Consider the following 23,193-nt stretch of genomic DNA (forward strand, 5'->3'; position numbering starts at 1 on the left):
TTAACAGTGAGGTGGCATCAAAGCATCTAAAATAGGTAGGATTTGTGTTTCCCACTCTGTTTTCTTTCTCTGATCAGAAAAAACAAAAGGTGCAACTCTTCTAACAACACAGCACATTGTTCCTGCAGGGAATTAATGTGCAATGGGATCTTACATATACTTTTTGCTGGTGGTCATATATGGATAGCTTGAATAGCACAAGCCTTGTCTAGAACAGCCCCCAGTGCCTGTTAGCACCTCCAGCATTTTTGCTGGGCCAAACTTATCTCTCTTTGGGGTTTTGTGCTCCCAATGCAATCCATCACCAGGATACCTGAGCACGGCCACTTCTGTGCTGCAAAGACTTCAAGCAGGGAGTACAACATGTTTCACGCTGAGCTGTTCACAGGCCTGCAGACAGATGAACCAGGTGCTGAGCTGCTATCGCAAGGTATCATCTCTTCTCTACTTCCCTGTGATTTGGGAGACCAATGGTTCTCCAGCATATGCTGCACAGTGGGGACAAGTAAGTAGCAACAACTGAAGAGTTTTGGGGAAATCACTGGAGATAGCTTTGGCAAGCCTGGGTTCAACTTTATTTTAAATAAACTTTGTGTTCCCAGAGGATCTAAGCATGTGAAGAGGAAGAATTCCAAGACACCGCTGTGTAGTAATTGACATAAGCATGATATACAGAACTGGCTGCTGCAGTGGTTATAATTTTGATAATTAAGCATAAATGATTTACAAGCACACACAAAGAAAAAAGTAATCTTAGGATGCTCAATGATTTCATTGACAATAATCTAAATGTACACTTTTAATGCACACTTAAGAGCTCCATCATCTATGAAGTTACCGACACAAGAAACTTCAAGTTAGTGTCCAATTCTGAAGAAATGTGTCTGACTCACCCCTAAGAATGGGCATGGCCTGAGGTCAAGACCAGGGCTACCTCCGCAGCTTGCCTGTCTGCTGAGGGGCACGCAGCCATCTATCTGCAGGGGAATGTCAGCCTGGCCAGGCTGCAGGCCTGCAGCTCTTCCACAGAGGCTTCCACCGCAGACAGAGCCTGCAGCACAGGCAAAATTAAATTACTGGCAGACTCTGCCAACAGGTCTCCAGGGCTGTATATATTACAGCATCCTCAGGAGAGTCCTCCCAGCCATACTGCTGGGCTATGCCAGCAGACTCAGCCCTCATGTGTATTTGGCAGCAGCACCAGAGCAACCTGTCTGGAAGGCCATGAAGGGAAAGTCATAGAGCTATCCTTGGAGACACCCACATCCCACACAGCAGCAGCACACACACCATGCAGCCTCTGTCTTCCAACATTCCATACCATGCAGCCTCTGTCTTCCAACATTCCATACACATCCAGGAGAACCAGCCCCTTGCTCCCTGCATGTCAGCCTTGCCTCCACTCCCTGCCACGAAGAGCTGAGCACTGCTCACCCCTATTCTTCAATCCCATCAGCCCCACCCCACAAATGTCTTATCCAATGACCTCATGTACCTCATTTCCAGTTCTTAATACCATCACTTCCATCCTGATTCTGCTCCTCAACACCACATTTAGTTTTCACATTACTAATGTGCATGACCCACTGCAGAGGTCACAGCTAGATTCTTCAAGGAAACAAGCATTTGTAAACAAATTTGAACTATCCTTTAGTAAAACAATGTAGTGGGTTTTTGGTTGTTTTTTTTTTTTAAAGGAGTATTTAAGTCTTTATACATAAACCAGTCCTTGTGGAATCTTTTTTAACTGAGAATCTGTTTTAAAAAGAAAAACAATTCCAAGTTAATTGAAAATGGATTTATATGCCACAAACTGCAGTCCTCTACAGTGTAACAAAATATGCAAGCTTAAGCAAATTTACCACCTGCTACCACTGAAAGGAAACATGGCAGTATCCCCTTCCCAACACAGCATCTCATTATAGCAGATGGATGTTTCCACTACAGTGATTACTGTGTATACAGCATCATGAGTAATTCCCAGACTAATAGCACTTTGTATTTTATAGACTTTTTCACATACAGTATAAACCATAATCTGTAGTTCACAAAATGTTTGCAGGTTTGTGAAAAACTCTCAACTGACCTGACACGGGCAAGATGCAATGTCATTACATTGCTGCTTTTGCTGTTGTCTGGTCTAAGAGAGTAAGGTAAAACCTTACTGTGCTGGTACACACATTCTGCCTAACACCATATCCTGCAGTACACAAATTATGTACAATCAAGCACTCTGAGATGCACCAACAGAGAGAATTGGGAGAACAGAGCACACAGTGTGACACAGATTAAGGACTGCTGGCTGGTTAGAACATGTCCTACTAATGCAACACACACAGCACCTTTTGCAGCCAGTCATGCACGATCCTAGCTACCAATGACTGCAGTAAAGTAGCCAGGTTACAAAGCTGGAATTCGCCATGAATTTCACAGAATCACTTTATTACACAACTACCTGGTTCACTTGGTGAAAGTTTGGAGTAGAAAGGGAATATGACTGCCAGCATAAAAAAAAGCATTGATCTGTTTGTGTCAGCTTTACCTTGCAACTATAAAAACTACTTTTTTTGAACTGATGAGGTCATCAACGTGTATATCTTATTCTGAATTGATGTGATTAAGTCATCTTCAAGCGTGAGCAACCTTTTATAAATCTAATATGTGCACGTACAATAACAAGAGTATGCAATACACATATACAATATAAATGTACAAAATCTTTTTAAATTTTTTTCATAAACCGTAAGTCAACCTTCTATAAAATGCATCTACACCTTACACCAACGGCTATTATTATTCTGACAAATTCAAAAGCTTTCAAACTTGATTAATTCGTATTCATTCATATTTTACACAAGAATTAAGCAAGAAATGGGGGTCACTAAGTAAAAAAGATGTAACAGGTTGTATATACTAAGATGTACTTGTGAAGATTTTATGGATAGCCATCACCATACTGAAGTATCTCGGACATTCAAGTTCACCTGGCAGTTGGAGGACAATTGCAACTACCTCTTACAAAGAAAAGCAACGTGATTCTTTGTTGGCTTTTCATTCAAATTAGCAGCTACCAAGAGAGGAGAAACAAAAAACACAGAAACCAACAGCCACTTCAACTAAGAAGACCACCAATAATTCAGATTTCTAAAACCCTCTGAACTTGAATGCATTATTACAAAAGGTATTTTCTGATCAGTTCTTATTTTGAAAAGAGTGGGGGCAGTGCAGGCTAAACCCTAGAAAGCAAAGCAGAAGAAATTGTCTCTTCATGGCAGTTCGTGGCAAGGAAATGACTCAGCTGAGGCAAATTAGAGTCCATTTGGAGATGCTGATTCCAAGAGCACAGTGAGTCTGCAGGCAGAAATCTATCAGAACAGCTGCACTGGCAGAAATTTCAACCCTCACAAACACATAAGCCTCAAAATGCTATCTGCAGCAATTCTGACGAGTTTTCTCTAGCTAAGCAGCAAATTTTTGTTGTGAAGGGAACGTGCAAGGAAACTGAGAAATACTGTCTACCTATTTTTCACAAAAGCAAAAATGAAGCAGGGTTTCATCATAAAAAGTCAAATATAGTTTCTGAGTCATGCAAAAATTGTTTTGAATTCCCCTTCCGTCTAACTCAGCAAACTATCTATGCTGTCCTGCAAACTACTGCCTACCAAACTTGGAGGCAGCTCTTGGTACTCTAAGGTAGAAATTAAGGGATGCAAAACCTCCTGCACCCCACTCTCCATTTACAGGAATCTCAGTCATCTATAAATTATTTCTTAAGGTTGTCCAAAAGAATACTAAGAAAAGCAGGCTTATAGCCAGGATGTTCGAATTGCTACTAGGGGATACACGCTTCCAACAAAAATCCTGAAAAGTGAGTCTTCCCGATTAAAAAAAAAAACATATTTCACTGCACTTATTACAGCTTCTGTAAGTGAGTAACCGAAGCCATTCTCTATAACAGCATTAGTTCAGCACCTGCCCACCCTGCCTACTTATTTAACCACAGAGAGGGCTGGCAAGCGTCACAAAATGGCTGATAAGAAGCAACCTCATTTTACCCTTAGAATTCAACAGGGAGCAGACTCTGAGATTAAGCAGCCCTTAGGATTGCTCCTGCCATGCCAAACACTCCCTGTTTCCCCACGCCTGCAGCTCTCCCAGGGCTGTGGGGCACAGCGGCTGTGGTAGCCTTTGCATCTGGTGCAGCTTCTCCAGCAGCCCAGTGAGATGGCGGGAAGGAAGCCAAAGGGTACTGCATCTGTGAGGATGGTCTGAGGCCTGCTGCAGCCCATTACAGTTCCTCTTGCTTTCCCTTCATTTTCCTCCGTGAAAGACAGAAAAAATTATGGTGACCATTTTTTCTCCATTTCCCTCAAGTGCAAGTCAGAGCTAAAAAATGCAAAAGGACAGTTTCAGCCTTCACATGAACTGTTTGGAAAGTTATAAGCTTGAGAAGGTGCTTAAATCTCACATATGCCCTCTTATTTACTATTAAAAGGACAATGATAATATGTGAAGATTAAAGTCTGAGTTGCAGACTGCGGCTATCTCCTTAGTTTAGCTGTATTTTATAGTGCTTTAATTTAATAAGCAGATGTAGCTATAGGGCTAGAATGAATCCACAAAGAATCTATCAGTCAGAACATGAGCTCTGAGATCCGTAACTTTTTTCTCTGTTAGGTGGGACTGCAGAACAAAACACGTAGTCCTTCTATGCATGTGACACTGAAACCCCTTTTATATGCACTTCAAACAAGCAAGAGAAAAATATGATTGTGTGTGTGTGTATATATATACATATATATATGCCTAAACTCACCTAATTTTTAGACATGGAAAGTTGTCTTTCTCTAGATAGTATCATCTTTGAAACTGATTGTACAAATGAAAGATTAAGACCTCATTCTTTTAAAACAAACTAATGAATTTTGAACTACGACAGGCAAGAACAAACAGACCATTTTCTTTAAATCCATTTATAATCTATGAAAGAACATTCCTTGGTGACAAGTTTGCATTGGAAAGGAATTCACATTTGAAAAGCTAGAACAAAAAGAGAATATAGCAAATGTTTTTAAGCACCAGAGTCATAACTTTTTCTCATGTACAGACAGCACCTGTATTCTGCAATAGCCATGAGGGGCCTTCAACAGATCATAAATAAGATTCAGATTTCCAACACTTACTACTGCAGCTTGTAAGAAATACAGCTAATTAAGTACAAGGACTGTAGGATCAGATCTTGAATTATTAAACCAAAAAATGTTAGTAAAGGCATTTACTATACAAAATACTTAGCACATTTATACTGAGCAGACGTTACATTTCTCCAATAAAAAAATTCTTCAGTTAATCTCCTCAAATAATATAAATTGCTTGCATCAACAAACATAGTACAATTAGCTTGTTACCCTTAAACTGAGTTTAAAATAAGCAAATTGTTTGATGACTTTGATGTTTTCCACCCAAAATGTGCTGGCTAATTTTTCCATTCCAGTTCCCATTCCAATCTTTTAACTGCCTTAATCTCCTGCCCTCAGATGTTGACCTTGTAAGAACAGAGGTCATAGGTTAGCACAGACAGACCTCAAAAGATCTGGACTATCAATTCATGCCTGAAAGATTTCTTTTCCACAAAAGAACCACTAAAAAAGCAAATTCCAAAATCCAGCTCCACAAACCATATAAAAATAAACTTGTTGATATGTTACATTCACAACTATTCCTAAAAAAGAATAAAAAAAAAATAAATAAAAGACTAGATGGGATACTCTATAAATTCATTTCTGTAGGATACTAAAATAAAAACAATGGCACCAACACAGGATAACGACCAAACTTCAAAGATAAAAATGAAAAGCTCTAGACAGGAGAGAATTGAGAGCCTGCATCTTTAACCCATGGAAATGTACAAGGTATGTTTTAAATATCCATAGTATTTATATTCTAAAGTAATATTTTTCTAAACAGGCATTTTTAAACATGATTTGTTTTCTTTTAGGAATGAAGATAAAGCATAACTAACTGAGAAAATTAAACAGCACCACTTTATACAAATTTACTGATTATCGGTGAGACTGCTCCCTCATTTTCTTGCTGTGATCAGCTATACAGCAGATTCCTTGCTGCTTGTTTGGACAATGAGGATACAGCTCTCATTAAAAAAACAAAAAACACCCAAAGAAACAAACATGCAAGACATTTCTTTTCTAAGTATAAATGAAATGCAGAGATGGTAAGGGAAAACAATAACTTTGTGAGGCTCCAGTGAGTTAGAAATATGAAAGCAGAAACAGTTCATTTCTGAGCTCAAAGTAAAATCTGTAGCTTATACAATACACATGACAAAAATTCTAGAACTGAAATGATTAATGATCTCATATTTAATAAAATTCCACAGCTCTGTTCAACTAAATTTTGTGGATTCCTCCTTTACTTACTAAAATTCAAGTGCTTAGCACATTTTAAGTAATTATTAAGAGAAGAGGCAGGCACATATTGCCAGTAGCAATTATGTGAGCTGATAACCATGATTCCCCCAACATATATCAAAGTCCAAAACTTGGAAAGATTAACCCAATCAGTAAGAAATCAAAGATTTTTGAAATACTCATTAGAAAGAAGTTTTTTTGCTATGAATAACTCAGGGAAAGATAATGTGAATAAACCTTTCAAAGGGTAAATAAATAAGACTTTTCTTTGTATATGAGAGTCACAATTTCTAATCCTATTGCCAACTACTGATGATTGCCTTCTATTAACAGAAGAAACAAAACTGCCCGATTTTATGGAACAACTAATCTCACTGCACAGACACACTGACACACACACTATTCTCTTTGTTTTGTATTATTAGTTTAGCACAACAAAAAGGTAGAGGCATCAATTTTCAACACTAGCAAATCTGAAGCTGAATTTGAACCGTTCAGCTATTTCAATTTTCTATATTGGTCAGAAGATATCCATTTATCATTGAGAAATCAAAGCGTTCTGGTTAAACTTTGATGCAAAGGCTGTTGCAACATTAATTGCAGACAAAGAAATAAGAGCAGTCTGTGGTTTGCTATTGTTTTCAGAGCCGTCTGAAGTAAATTAAATGCCTAGCATTTAAGCTGTCCGATGGCTAGAGGAGTAAAACTCCAAGAAACTTCTCGGCTAAAGAACGCCATTCAGCACAACACTGCTGCAATTTATATGATTTTTATTTTACTTTCAACTATTCATTGTAAAAGATATAGTGCCAGGAGACTCAATACCTATAAGATTATAAATGAACGGAGATCAAAGACAAGAAATTGTTTAGCTCACTCCCATATTTCACAGTGACCCTTCACAACTCCTTCCTCCTTAACCATTCCCCTGCTCTGTTACTGAGCAAACCCAGCTCCATCTACTTCATCAATACTGCCAGCCTTGGCTTGCTATTTCTCCAGCTCTGCTATAGCCACCTTTGTTCTTATACGCATGTGAAATCAGTCCTTTCGCCCGTTTCCTACAGTGTTTCAGTATACTATCAAACAAAAGCAAGCAGCAACCAAGCAGATAGTCAGGCTAATTTCTACTCTTTACCTACAAATTCAGCATTTGAAGAGCAAGAAATAATTTATACTGCATTAACTGGCTGAACTATAGGATAGCATGCTAGGTGTCCTGCATGGTCTTTTCTCACTTACTGCTTGGAAGCAAACACAATAGTTTAATACTACTTCTTCAGTCTATTAGTTTATTCAGTGCCTAGACTCACATGAAAATTCACCTAAATCTTGAACACAATACAGCCGCATTGATATTTTTTTTCAGTCTAAACACATGACATTCAACAACACTGAGTGCCAGGTCCTGAATTTGGGTCATAACATCCTGATTCGGCAACACAAGCTCAGGGAAGAGTGAAAAGTCTGCTGGAAAGCTGCTCAGCAGAAAAGGATCTGGGGGTGCCAACAGTGGGCTGAACGCAAGCCAGCAGTGTGCCCAGATGGCCAAGAAGGCCAACAGCATGCTGAAATCACATCGTCAGCAGGACTAGCGATTGCCCCTTGAAAGCATATACTGCGCCTCAAATGCATGCTACAGTTTCAGGTCCTCCACTATGAGAAGGATATTGAGTTGCTCAAGCACATGCAGAGAATAGCAACAAGGCCAGTGAAGGGACTAGAAAACAAAAGTTATTAACAGCAATGGAAGAAATTTCCTTCAGGGGTCTGTCTTGGAACCGGTGCTCTGTATCGTCTATAACAGCCTAAGCAGTGGGAGTGCACTTTTAGCAAGTCTGCAGATGACATCAAGCTGAGTGATGCAGATGATACTACAGAAGGAAGGGACACCATCCAGAAGGACCTGAGGAAGCTTGAAAAGTGGACCCATGTGACCCTAATGAGGTTTAACAAGGCCAGGTACAAGGTGTTGCACCTTGGTCACAGTTCTGATTTGAATTCAGACTGGGAGAACTCACTGAAAGCATCTCTGTGGAGAAGGACATGGGGTTTTTGGTGGATGAAAAGTTGATACAAGTCAACAGCGGCACTTGCAGCTCCGAAGGCAAACTATATCCAGGGTTGCATCAAAAGAAGGCTGGCCAGTTTCATTTCAGATCAGCAAGAAGAGATATGCTGGAATCACCTGAGTCTCCACAGGACTGTAAAACAGGTGCTTCGTTCCCACCTCAGCTTCAGCTCCTTACACATTAGCTGTTGACTTGGTTTGGCAGTCTTTCAAAAGGGAGGAAACCAATTCAGTTTTGATCTCTTTGCACTCCCTGAAGATCTCCCTATCAACTTTTTGGATGACAATTTGGAGGCTGGGAAAATCTATGTTTCTCATATGACACAGTCTTCAGTGGTATGCCTCCCTCAGCCAAGAGTCCGAGTTAGTTTTCTCCTCTTCAAACTCTTCCCTCTCATCCCTGATCTACCTCAAGTCCATCTTTGTTTGCATGTCCCTATTCTTTTCTAATCTCTTCCCTATTCATTGACCTTGCAGTATCATCTTGTCCAAGTCAGCCAGCTTGAAGGACCCTTCTGAGCTCCACTGTTTCTTCTTTGACCAGCTTCATCTAATCAGAAGAAGCAACTGCAAATTCCCATTCTGTTCTGTTGCTTCTGGATGTAGGACCTCATTCTTTTTGCCTAAATAAAACTACCTTTCCTCTTGTAAACATGCCCTTAAAACCATGTGTTTTTTTCAGGACATAGCATATGTCTTATTGCCTGTTTGAGAAGAACTCCAGCACATTGTAGGCACACTCACAGAGGTGAGGGACTCACAGAGCAATAACTGCAATGTGACTGCACCACTACAGAGATGACTACCTCTGTGACACATTCCTCTTACATAATGAACTGCTGAGCTTCTTGACAAAATAAGATATTGAAGTAAATGCACATTTATAAATGATTCATATTTAAGCAGGTTTGATCTTTAAGTGTCAGGGACAGAAACATGAAGCTGCAGCTAATAAAAGAAACAGCTGCTGCAATTTGGAATTATATTACTGTATTACCGTATTAAAGGGCTCCAGAACTTTTATTTCTTTAGAAGAGCTTCAGATTTGCCAAAAGTAGTAAATCAAAGGCAATGTTTTGGGAATACCTCACTTAGCAGCTAGGCTATACTTAGGTCTGTCCAGCTTTCAATTCCTTGGCAGTTTACTTAAGATGGCACTTCTTTCTCCATCATCTGAAATCACTATTATAATCTTTCTTTTGGTTTATATATTGATTACGTGCCTTCAGTACATTTCCTACATGATGCTGGAGTCCAACACACCAAAAAAAGCAAGGACATGCAACTGAAATAAAAATGGATTTGGGGCTTCATTTTACCAATGCAATACAGCAGATTGTGTACATCTTTTTTGAAGGACTGTTTGCCCTGCTGCAAGCAGTTCTGTTCTCAGTTGGCTGATAGTTATATAGAGCAACACATGAGAAAAAAAAGCAGCACAATCTGTAGGTCAGGTCAACATCAAATTGGAAAGAAATTTCTACAGTCAGGGAAATCTTTTAAAATACTGTCCTTTTCCCTATTCCTTTCAAAGGACAGGTTGAAGAATTTACTGAATTGGTCCCTGAAAATGCATACACATTTTTTATTATTTCTTTTCTACTTGAAAGGAGTATATTAATTTAGTAGTAAGGAAATAAACAGTAAGAAATTTGAATTAATGAAGAAAACACCAGTTATATTAGCAAGATTTTTAGAAATTGAAATGATGCTTTGTATTTCCTGAAGCTAACATCTATTCCATATCATAATCTCTCAAGTTATGCAAAATTCCTAAGTGTGCAACTCTTCAATTCTTTCTTGCTTCCAAATTCCTTGAGTGAATCATTACTACAGGACTAGAAAAGCAGTTGGTATGTTTTGTGAAGTTTTCATTTCTTTTCTTCTGAATTAACAATATTATGCATTTGTGCAAAATGAGCTCTCATGAGATGATCATAAGTGTTTTCCAATAGAGAGATCCTGTCTTATTGAAAGAAACAGTACTATTTTGATTTTAAGTTATTGAAAGTTTTGAAGTTGTTCAAAATATACACAAACTGTAAAACAAAAACATTTGTTTCTGCCATTAGTTATATAAATTAACTTATCCTGTCTCAAAATCTCCTCAAAAGTAAAGCACATGCCTGTCCAACTAGCATAAAAAGAAGCAAGTGCTACGGGAAGAATTAAGCTCCTCAAAGGTGAACAGGCTATGGAATATCATCATAAGCTCCTCCAACTGCAACACGATCTCAGCAGCTGATTGTAACAGCAGCAAATTAAATGGGGCAGCTGAAAAGGTTACTCCCTTTCTTCTATAGGTTGAACTCCAGAGCTTCATTCTCTAAGCAGCTTTTTGCAGCATGGCATATTGAAGAAGTTTAGATGTCCATGATACTCTGTAGCAATTTGCTCCTCCAGGCCCAAAAGAAGATTCCAGTTTTATCATCAGATGTAAGAGAACACCATAGCACAGGCTTAAATATATGTTGGTGTTTTACTGTAAATGGGAGACAGCTCATCACTTGATGAAAGGTGGCAAGATACTCTGAAAACACAAGGCTCAAGAAGACATCCAATTAAAGAAAAATATTCTGCATTCTGAAAACAGCGTATATACTTAAGCAACCCATCTGCTGTGCAGGGATAGTTTTACTCTACATGAGGCTGTATAAAATTGACACCAGCCTACTCACTTCATCTGTTCCTTGTACTTCCTCAGAATTTTATCTACTTTAACAACAAATTTGTATTTATTACAAACATTATAGAAAATTTGAGGCCTATTTCAACTGCGAACTCATACAAGCAGATACCACAGACAATTTTATTCAGTCTCTACTCTGTTCATACAGCAAGCTCCTAGTGAAGAAAATCAGCCTTAGACACCACTTGGTGAAAATCAGTCAAACCTGCCACCAGGTTTCCAGCTCTTCCCTCAGCACAGAAATCTGCATTCACTTGAAACACACGAGTAGCCCTACCAGAAGGTACGTATGATTGAAAGGAAGTATGTATTTTACTGTGTTTTGTTGATTCCTGTGCCTAACTGCAAAGCCCAATTCCTGCCTTCACCTGAGCAATTAGGCTGAAGCACAGCATGGCCATGGGAGTTTACGAGTAGCACGGGATCTAAAAAACACAGCCCTTACTTTCAAGCTGCCTTCTGGTGAATTTGATAGTTAAAAACATGTGAAACAAAAAGCAGCCTTTTCAATGAATGAGGAAATGCCTGCATTGCCACGCAGCATACTACAGCACTATGCCTGGGTACCCCAAAATAACTGATCTTCGTCTAGAGGCACTGCAGCTTGTTAGGGACCAAATCAAGCTTTGTAGCCTGTGTCTAGTGGGCACTTGGCTTTATAAATTAAATAATGTTCTCTAAAACGAAATTTGGAATGTGATTTCCTAAGAGTCTTCTGAAAAATAGAAACGTTTATTCTAATAACGCACATATTATTCTGCACAACTGTAACATTCCTCTGCCTAGCCCAACACTTCAATAATTGATCTTTCGGCTCCGCATCCTGGCCTGCAACTGCTTGAGAAATGGAAGTAGGCAGGAAGAGAAAGCCATCATCTTTTGAGGAAGCAACTCCCACTGTTGCATGCTAGACCTAGGGGTAGAAGCTAGGCGAGCCAAAGCTTGTTTTCTTCTGAAAGGTAAGGGTTCCCAGCTTGTGCTCTCACTCTGAGTTCTTGCTCCTACAGCTGGCACTTCCAGAAGACTGAAGTTCACGTGTAACACCTCAGTCTTATCTTATCAGAAGATAAAATCATGCCAAACAACGTCCTGTCCACAGATGCTGGTTGCTATACACTCTGGTTAGTGGCAGTTGTTTTGTATTCATGATCTTAAGCCACCTTCCTTTCATCTTTTGCTGAAGATATATCCACTTTTGGATATATGATTCCATTCTCATCACATTGGACATGCTGAGTCCTGGAAGCATGCCTGTGTATTTGGTATGCAGCCAGTCTGTGGCTGCTCAGCTCACTTAAACACAGATGGATGATTTAGAGATTTTAACAAGGGCTGTCTAATGAATATATGCAGTAACACTTCTCAGAGGCTTGTAACTTAGACTTGGATGGCTCTGCACAAAGACGAGGGAAGATTAACCCCCTGCCCTAGAGATCCATCTCCAAGCCAGCTTTCAAGCCTCCATTCCGAAACACCAAGTGACAGCTATTTTTAAGTTTCCTATTTTTAACTCTCTTAATTAAGCCCTCTGGTTTTACCCCACTCCTGCAAAAAAAAACAACCAAAAACAGGACTGTTGTTACACCTTCCAAAAAGTGGTTAGCCTACACACAGAAGAAAGTTCAGAATTCCCCAAGTATATACTTCCCTAGTGATTACAGTCCAGCAAAGATTTAAGTGTTTGAAAGTATGTGCAGTAGTGCGAAGTTCTCAGGTTTGGTTGTTTTTTTTTAAATGTTTTTTGTTTGTTTGATTTAAAGCAGCATTGTGCTGCTGAATTACTCCTGTAATTTGTATTATTTTGGTGGCTTATTATGGCATAGCTAGAAAGAATGAAAACAAGATCATTTAAAAAAGGATATCTGATTTGGTTTATCACCTATTATCTAAGGAAGTGTGAATTCTTAACCATATAAGTTTCTGTACAAATAATCTCAAATTTTGCTTAAGGAAATAAATTGTGTCCAGCTCTTCTCGGGCACCTGAAGCACCATCTATCCATCCTGTGCAGATTAGGTGTTGGCATTGAAGAGATGACTAAACCTCTAAATGCAAGAGATGGAAAGCAAAACCTTCTTGTTTCCTACAGCCTCTTCTTAGGTACTTGCTTCTGTTGGAAACTGTGTGCTAAGCCACAGGGACCTCATCTCGTGATAGTTTTTATGAAAAAGAACAAAAACCATGGTGGTCCTCACAATCCCCACATGCAGTGTAATCCCTGGGATGCTCAGAAAAAGCAAACAGCGAACAAAATACACTACACTTGAAAAACAGCAAAAAGAAGAATGAAAACTGGAAAGAAACAAGTTCTTACTATCTAAAACTAATTGAAGGACAGCCAGGGAAAAGGAGATATTCACATTCTAAACTGACATGCCATCCTCAGGTAACGTTCTTTTGCAAGGCTGCATTTTTAAGAAATGTGCAAAAAACTGCATGACTTCTTCTGCCAGTTTCCCCTTTAGAAAAGGGCAGAAGTATACACGCTGTCTACCTAGGAGAGGAGCAGTAAAGTTCAGCCCTTTGACAGTTAGATGCTGACACCATTTTGTGTCGAAGGGAAAAGCTCTGAGGTTTTCATCCATCCTCCGTGCAGCTGCTCTCTCACACTTCCTTTGCCCTAATGCCCTTTGATGTTATGGCAGGGCCTGAAGTGGGTCCCCAGGGAACAGCTGCATTCTGGGGCTGGCAGAGGGGTAAGACAAGCAGGAGTGGAAGTACCCCTTTCTGAAGGGCTCTCCCCAGCCACCCTGTCCCCACCATTTTGTAAGTATGGCTTTTATGGTCTTCTTCCATTTCCTACTAGGTCAATGTTCTCCTTCACAGCTTGTACCACCCAAATTATTCAATATCCATCGCAAGATCCAACTCAGCTTGAGCCATCAAAAGCTTTTCTAGAAGAATTAGACACTTGAGGATGATTTAGCCAGTGAAGATGGAACTTGATATAATCTGAAATTTGAAATGGCTGTATCTCATAACTTTTGTTTCCTACGTTAGCTCTCCTAGCTCTACTAACTTCAGCCCAGATGCTCTCAATAGTACACCACAGTGCCATCGCCTCTGAGAGTTGCTTGTGCAGAACATAAGCTCTTAAAGATGCAGTATGTGAAAAAGACAATATTCTTATTGTAAACCTAACTTTGGATCATCTGCAGAATGCCTTCAAGACTTCATTTTCTGACTCAGACACAAACTAATTTAAGTGACAGTTCATCAGGGAAGTATTTTACTATTTGATACAGCCCTGTGCCTCAAGTGGCTGTATTTCAGCTGGCAATTTAGAAATATTTGGAAATTATGCTTTCTGTCATATCTGAGAATTACTAAAAAATATCACTTAACATCTTAGCACAAAAAACACTTCTTTTTTTAGTTGTCTCTCATTAGCAGTTGTCTACATTGGAAAAGGTTTTGGAAGTGTTACATCTGTGCTCCAGTGTTCCTTACAATTTAACCAACTGAGTTACAAATACAGGGCTATCTCACTAGCCACATGCCCAGAACAAAATTCAGCATGTACAGTCTTTTCAGTGGCAATATTTAATTTCTAGCAGACTTCAGCTTCCTTTTCATGCTCTACTTGCAGGTTTGTTCTGTAAAAGCAAGTTGGTGGAATATTTCACATCAAAATCAAAGTCTCAGAACACCCCATTTGCTACAGGTTTAAATCCAAACCACTTACTGATGCAGTTCATCTGGGCTAGAAGGATGCATCTCAGCTACAAGTGTTGTGTTAGTGGAGGACAGCGCAAGACACCAAACATGAGAAAAAAAAAAATTTGTCCCTCTCTTCACCCAAAATGTTCCACTTGAATTAAGTGCCAAATCCAATCAGGTACACCTCAAACACTCTGCTGAAAAAGTATCAAACTTTGAGTTTGAATCAGAAATATTTATAGATACTGGATAATATTTTCAGATCTCAAAGATAGCCCTAGCCCTAGCTCTCAAGTCCTGAGAGCATCACTCATGTTTTCTGTTAATACTGTGGCAAAGACCTAGAGGTACCATTTATTTAAATATTTTCTATACTAAAGAATATTTTTCCAGGTATGGATGTGGGAAAGAAAAAAAAAAAAGAGGAAAGAAAAATAAAATCTAGAGTGATAAAATGGTCCTTCACACAGTTTTGTTCTAGGTTAATTACAAACAATGAAGTGTTTTGGGGAAAAAGAAACAAAACAAAACATAATTCTTTTTCCCCTATTCCAAACCTTTTCTTAAGATGGCTGGTTAAGTTCTGATTTTATTTTTTCTGCTCTCAATCAAGATATCATGGACTTGTCTACAAGTTATGGAGCAGACGATTAAGACAAGAATTCAGAGTGATTTATCTTTTTCACGTCAGCTCCTGGTGGTCATTCTCAGAGAGCTGCACAAAGTACTTCTGAGTCAGATCACTACTAATCACAGAATCACAGAATTGTAGGGGTTGGAAGGGACCTCTAGAGATCGAGACCAACCCCCCTGCCAAAGCAGGTTCCCTACACCAAGTCACACAGGTAGGCGTCCAGGCGAGACTTGAATATCTCCAGAGAAGGAGACTCCACAACCCCCCTTGGCAGCCTGTTCCAGTGCTCCGTCACTCTCACTGTAAAGAAGTTCTTACACACATCCGTGCCAAGCAAAACATATCAGCAAATGATAAGGGCTCCTAGGAAAGGAATTGCATCCTGTTGTGCAGCCTGTTCAATCCCTGGATGTCTTAGGTAGTCAAATGCCAAGAGCTGCTCCTTCACATTTATGCATCTGTAAGACTTAAATCCCAGCAGAGCATCATTCAGATGCCTCCACTCTAGTCCAAATTATTCTTAATATTTTGAAAAAAAAAAACAAAACAAAAAAACAACACATAAGGCACATAGATATTACAAAAGCTTCAAGTAAGGTCTGGGAACCTAAAGCCTGCCAGCTGCCTATGGCCACAGTTTCATTTCATGCAGACCACAAGACTTTCTCTTCCCCATACTAGTACGCATTAGCATGCTGGCTGAGAAACATGCCAAAATGGCCTGTACAACTGTGAGCAATTACATACCTTTCCCTCACCTTGCTATAAACTTAACGTGGCCAACAGTAATGTTGAGGGGGAATTATTATCAAAGCAATGTCCCCACAGCAACAATATTCAGCAAATTACTGAGAGACCAAGTCTATTGGGGAAATACCACAAAATCTACAAACCAGCAACATCTGGTCACCTCAGCATCACGGCTTTTTTCACCTCTTCCTTCATGTTTTGCTTGCTCTTCCCTTTCTCTTTCCGTCTTTGATATCTGTAACCATTTCTGCCATTCTTTCCTTCTGCCCTGAATCCTGCTCCTATCACTAACAGCCATGGGATCGATTTAAACAGAAGTTTCAAAACCTGCAGTGAGGCTGCCCCCCATGCTGTTACACCAGTAGTATGGAAAAGAGACAAACACCAGAACATGGAATTAACTTTCATCAACATAGGCAGTTTTCACAGCAGAATGGAAATCTTAAAAGAAATCTTCCACTATGCATATTGGAGATGCACTTTTCCATTGGCTGGCTGTTTAAACAAAATCATTTTTCTTCAAGAAAGACACTGTTCATCATCAAAAGATAACATCAGCGCTACTTCAGGAAGTTCAAATTTCAGGCTTTTTTGGAGTCTTATTTGAAAGTAAGAATTTGAAGGTAGAGGTGGGCTTTTGCCTATGTTTCATAGGCACATTAACTTCTATTAACAAATTTCATGTTCAAATTAACCCAGTGTAAATCTGAATTTTTCCCTCTTTATAGTAAGGTGAACATCAACAATGTTTTCCAGGATATATCTGCCCAATTTTGACTATGCTTTAGATTTGAAAAAATGTCACTGAAAGTAGGACTCATCTTACTTATCTTTAGAGACTTGCAAAGGAAATATCTACAGCATTGGAGCTAGGCTTGTTCTGAAGTCCATGACAACCACAAGGCATCCCATATATTTTAGATGCTTTCCTAGGATGAGTTACATTTTAAAAGTATCACTTCCTCTGCACTGACTACCCTGTGCACTACAGATATTTACGGTTGTTCAAATTCCTCTCTCCCTAAATATATATTAATTTTCCTGGTCTATTTATGACCTGTCAATTTAGACTTTAAGGTTTTTGAAGCAAGGATTGTCTTTCTTCATACATAGATATTCAATAAACAGAACAAAAGCATAATGACTGTAGCCTTTGTTTGCTGCGACATTACAATACATTAACAACAATAACAATGCTATGAATACTAGAAGCATACCTTAAAAAAAAAAAAGAAAAAAGAGATTTGTCACAGCCACTGCATGCAACACAACATTGAGAGGTCAGATACAGTGACCAACCAAATAGGAAGCTTTGTCCTGCTTACAAAGTCTACCCTTGTTGTGGTTATGGACTCTGATCTGTTACAGCAGCAATAAATTTTGTTCATGGTCCTCGGATTTCACAAAGAAAGTGAAAGAGGGACAACTATCATATTGACTCCAATCCTTAATTAAAAAAAAAAGTGAGAACAAGAGAAAATGAGAACAAAAAGAATGAGAAGAAAAAAAAAAAAGAAAAAAGGAAAAAAGAAGGAAGAGGAAGCCTTTTGAACAAGCAGAGTTCATCTGTATCCAGCAAATAGTTTCATCCCTATTTTCCAGAGGTTGGGCAATGCTTCCTTTCTAGGTGACCATATCTTTAACAAGGTATTCTTAGTTCCAGAATTTGTAACTGAAGAGAGCCATTTCTCCATCATGCTACAGGGAAAACTTGGCTGTTGGGATGCTCTGAATGGGCTGTATATTCACAAGCTATGTTTTTCCCTTAATCTCAGTGATGACATATTGGGTTTGGCAACGTCATGAGGAAAAGGAGATTCAGGTAAAGGTGAGAGTCACGTAAAATACAAGTGCTTCTGGGAGGAAAGGCTGTCCTTAGGAAATAAAGTGCAGGTAGCCTCACAGTGAAGAGAATTACAGAACTTTGTCATGCTGTCATATGCAGAGAGTAAAGTAACAGAAGTCAGACTGCTGCACTTCCATAACTGCATCTCTGGATTAAACATAAACAGATTAAACATTAACCTGTACAATGTTATTACAATACCACTTCAGACACCAACCGTTATGACTTTCAGAAACTTCAGATACCCTTTTCACTGAGTAAAAATATAATTAACCAAGTAACACACACCTCACCAATATTACTTTCACTTGTCTTCATACTCCATCATCAGTATTTTCAAAACAGTATTACATTCCTTTGCAGACTTCCTCTAATTCAATAAAACCTTCTCAACAAAAACCAATCACGTGAGCGATTTATGTAGTTGTACAGGTACAGCTTAATAGCCTTAATCAAATTACTATGCTACATATAAAAGCACCTTTACACAGAAGGGCTTCCTTTCACAAATCAATAAACGCAGAAAACATAACTTCAAAAAAACTTTCAAATAAAGAGAAAAAAGAAGGGTGAAATAACAAAGTAAGGTAATTACCTATCTCCCTTTGGTTTTCTTTTTTGTACTGTCTTCCCTTTGGGTCGTCGTTCACTTCCTAAACAGGGGCTCCCACCAGGGCCTGTTACCCGTATTGATTCAAGGCCTTTGGAAGATTTCTTATAAGTAAATTCCACTGGTTCTCCTTCTTTTAGGCTTCTAAATCCTTCCATGTAAAGCTTGCTCTGCAAATAGGAAAAACACTCTTGGTTACCACTGTCTTAAAAACAATATTTACATTCATAATCGACGGGACAAATTATTCTGTCTACTATTCTAGAATATATACAAGTTGAGTAACAGCTTCCTCTGCATGAGCTAGCAGACAATACTACAAATTCTAGTCCTGGATATACTGAAAACACTGTTCAACACTGAACAAGTAATGTGTTTTTCTTTTCAGCATGAACAAAATTGAAATATTTTCCTCATCTATGTTGAATACTATTGATCTAAGAAGGCAGGGAAGTGCTGCAACCTTAAAAATTCTAGGACAGCTGTAAGTGAAAAATCTTTTAAAATGAAATGGGAAGTACAGATCTGTATTTCCATTCACAGAAAAAGAAATTATTAATACAAGAACAAGTAAAATAAATACCAGTATGTTGTCTGATATTACATAGTAGCAACACGATCTTGGATCAACTGGAATCAACAGAAGCTCACCACTGATTTTAATGTAATGAAAATTTTAATATTGATTCCTATAAATTACATACAATAGTTAATTTGCAACCCAGGACCAAAGTGATGAATTTAACTCTTAAATAAAAACGACTGTCAAGTTAAGGTAGACAATTTATTTTTTGGGAAAAAAAAAATACAATAGACACTGCTTGTACTAGCCATTTATTTTAGAAGATATACATTAAATGAGTAAGATTGGAAAGATCACCTTGTCCAACTCATCTATCTACCACCAAAATTTACTGGCTGTACGATTGAGTCCAGAGAGTGGTGGTCAATGGCTCAGTGTATGTATGGAGACCAACAATAAATGGTGTCCCATGGGGGGTCAGTGCTGGGACCGATACTCCTTAGCATCTTCATCAGTGACATCAACAGACAGCAGACCAATATCTTCAGTGGATCTTGAGTAGACATCCAGAGGGAGAATCAGTTGTGCAAACACTGACATTTGAGCCAGCTTAGGTACTGTGGGATATTCCCCACAGACTTTTAACTGCTGTTTCATAAGACAATGGGTCACCTCTAATGGCTGTGCCACCACTGCCTGGCCCATGCAGCGACTGGAACACTCTTACATACAAAACAGCACGATACACTCCTGTTTTGGCATCTAAATCCTATGTCTGGCAGCAGCTTAGATGTTTTCCCCTGTAGGCTGAATGTTATCTTCACAGACTTTTAACAGAGCACAAGAACAAAAGCTGACTGAGTCCATATAGAAAAGAAGAAAGAGGTGTTTCCCAAGGATAACTGAAGACAGGACAAGAAGCAACAGGCTTGAACTGTGTTAAGGGAAATTTAATTTGATGTAAGGATAAGTCACTCAGTACAAAAAGAATTAAACAGGGAAGCCTGACAAGTGGTCAAGTTCCCCTTGCTGGAAACAGCTAAGACTTGGCTTTACAGGGCACTGAATAACTTAACCTAAGGTCCTGCCTTCTACACAAAGTTGGACTAGACTACCTCAAGAGATCCCTTCCAACCACACTCTTTATGACTCAGATATGCTGGAGCTCACTCATACACAGTATAATGTAGAACAGCATTTCTGCAGCACTGCTAAACTAAATTAAAAATTTAAAGAAATATTCCCAATTATTTTGTAACAAAACCATATCAAAGAACACACACATATTTGCTTGAAAGAGCTCAAGTACCTGACCAGCCAAGTTTACCCAGCAACAACCATTCATAATGCACCAAGAAATTTCTAACATTAGTCTGACAGACAGATTCAGTTACTTGTTTTTTTCCAGCAGTGAAAAGTAAGCACCAACACAATTCCACTGGTTAGAGAAAGGCTAACTTTTGGCTATTTTTGTTTATCCAGTTGCACAGCTCAAGCACATGTGGCTCTTCCAAAAAACGTTGTAAGCGTTGTTAAGCATTAAAACAAATACTTGACAGGGAAGACAGTAGTTCTATATAAACCAATAAACCATCCAGCATTATTTCAGGCAAGCCCTCCATTCTGAAATGTCTGCAGAGCAGTAAAGGAATCTGACACAGTGAAGACACACCAAAATTGAAAACATGCCCAGAAGATGACACTACCACTTGAAACAACAGATTTTGCCTGTGCCATTAATCCATCTCTAGGCCCACCCATACCTCCTCAACAGCCATGAGAGAAATCTTGGTAAAAGGTAAGTATTTTGTCCCCAGATAACGCATATAATTAACTGTTTCAAAATCAGGCCATTATTACAAAACAGGCGTCTGCTTATCACAAATGGAACCTCAAGCAGATAAACACAAGCCTCAATTTTTCTCTAATACAGAATATGGCACGGATGTTACTATCTTTTTGTTTAATTACAACTTAATGAACATACAGGTAAGTTCACAGCAAGACTTTTTCCTTTTCAAGTCTCAGTTTATAAAACAAACACCAAGAGGCTGATACCTGATATGCACGTAATGTTGTATCTTCTGCGTTACTTCAAAAGAAAAAAGTACTCACTTAAAGTACAACCTAAGACAGGACATTATGAGTAGCCTAAAATGCTTCCATTTTTTGTCTTTTCGCTTCTAACAACAGAATTTTCACTTCCAAATAAAGCATACTTTGAAAAGGTTTTCTTTAAAGTATCTTTACAAGCAGAAGTTATGGTACAATTATCATGCTTTCATAAATCATTAAGCATTTTTTGAATGCTTTTTTCCCCAAGCACTTCTTACAGCAGCAAAGGTTAAAAAAAACCAGTCTAAATGACTGGCACAGCACCCTCCTTTAATGCACCTTAACAGCTTATCAATGCTACAGATGGATTTGGTGTACTTTGACTTACTATGTGAATGTGTACAACACTGTCAGCCTGCTCATAGATTCTCTGTGGGTGCAGTAACGACTGAAAAAATTGGCATTTGGAAACCAGAAAAGAATAAAGAAATAAAAAGTTTAAAACCCTTAAGAGTCTTTCTCAACTCTGATGAAGAGCTGAACAAAAAATGTCTGTAAAGTTGATAATTTAACGTGAGGAGTCCTAACTCAGTATTTTCCTCACATTACTTAAACAAATAAAACTCCCACAATTAAAAGCAGCCAGAATTTCAAGTCAGTGAACCATTCCTAGAGCCCTGAATGGGGTGTATGGGCACACTGCCAATGAAGAAAGAAAACTTAAAAGCACCATGCTTTTACTCCTTTCTTTCTTTCAACTGTCACAGACTTCACTGTTATTTTTACCAGAAGTCAATACAGTGGCTTCAGACAGTTTGGTGGGGTTTTTTTGTTCTTTTTTTTTTTTTTTGTACAGTGCCATTTAAGATTTTTTTTTCTTTTAAAAAAAAAAGACTTCCAATTATTTCTTGATATTCTAGCTCACAATGTAGCATCTTACACATCTCCTTACAAGCAGCAGCCCAAAAAGCTGTGAACTTTGTGACAGTAATAACTACAAAAAAAATAATTGGAGTGAAAAATCCACGATCACAAGTTCCTGAAAAGTATTGTTTAGTGTGAAACAAATCCCAAAATATAACAAATATAAATTGTATTAGCAAGACTGTCCCAGAGAAAAATAGCATTTCTTTGACAGTGTCAGGGAGTGCTTGCAACACTCCCTCAGCTCTACAAAAGAGAGGAAGTTTGGAATTCAGGCTCGTTCCAGGGGTCTGATCTCTGATATTCAGTCTGCATTGCTTTTATTAATATGTCCAGGGAGTCAGGAGAACAGGTTCCCAGCATGTGCCTCCTCAGCACTTCTCTGCATTTCTAGCTGGGGCTGTAAACAACTGCTGGGGCAGGCATTAAATTCATGGGGGGAGGGAGTTATTTGGTGGCAATTCTGCTTAGATCATTTATTTTCTGTATCTCTCATTTCTGCCTCTTTTTATCTAGTGATTGATTGATTGCTCCGTACAATGACCAGATGCCACCAGTATGCTGAGTTTCACAAAGTAAGAAAATGGTTTTTCCTCTGAAATTACCTACAATTAAATCCAGATACGAGGGATGGAATCCTGAAGCCCAGCCAGGCTAAAGGACTGCTGCAAGTGTCCACTAAACTTCACTTTAGGATGTCTGTTAAAGATAATATTTTTTTGCAGACCAAATGCTAAAACAAACAAAAAAAATCCACTGTGTTAAACAATAGCCTCTCAAAGAGCAGCAAGTCGCTCTGCATTTACACTGAACCCAAGGGCCGTCCATCCATGCAACAATCTAACCTCTTGCCACTCTTCCCTCCCCGCTCCCTGCTCCTGCTGACCTTAAAGGTCTTTTCCTGCTCCTAGAGGCTTATCTTGCACCAAATCTGGCACTTCTCAGTCCTCCCCGTAAGCCAATTTAACCCACTAATCTGACAGGAAACAAACTCAGTTAAAAA

General features: G+C 38.8%; 1 protein-coding gene across 4 annotated transcripts in view; it reads right to left on the minus strand.

Annotated features, from left to right (window-relative positions):
* LIN28B (lin-28 homolog B) overlaps positions 1-23,193 on the minus strand; it is a 95,631-nt gene that overhangs the window by 21,896 nt on the left and 50,542 nt on the right. For all 4 annotated transcript variants that reach the window (XM_010707560.3, XM_010707559.3, XM_010707562.3 and 1 more), the window contains exon 3: positions 18,674-18,858. In XM_010707560.3, the coding sequence (XP_010705862.1) occupies positions 18,674-18,858 (185 nt within the window). The remainder of the gene's footprint in view (positions 1-18,673; positions 18,859-23,193) is intronic.

Source organism: Meleagris gallopavo, chromosome 2 (assembly GCF_000146605.3).
Source record: "Meleagris gallopavo isolate NT-WF06-2002-E0010 breed Aviagen turkey brand Nicholas breeding stock chromosome 2, Turkey_5.1, whole genome shotgun sequence".
Classification (NCBI taxonomy): domain Eukaryota; kingdom Metazoa; phylum Chordata; class Aves; order Galliformes; family Phasianidae; genus Meleagris; species Meleagris gallopavo.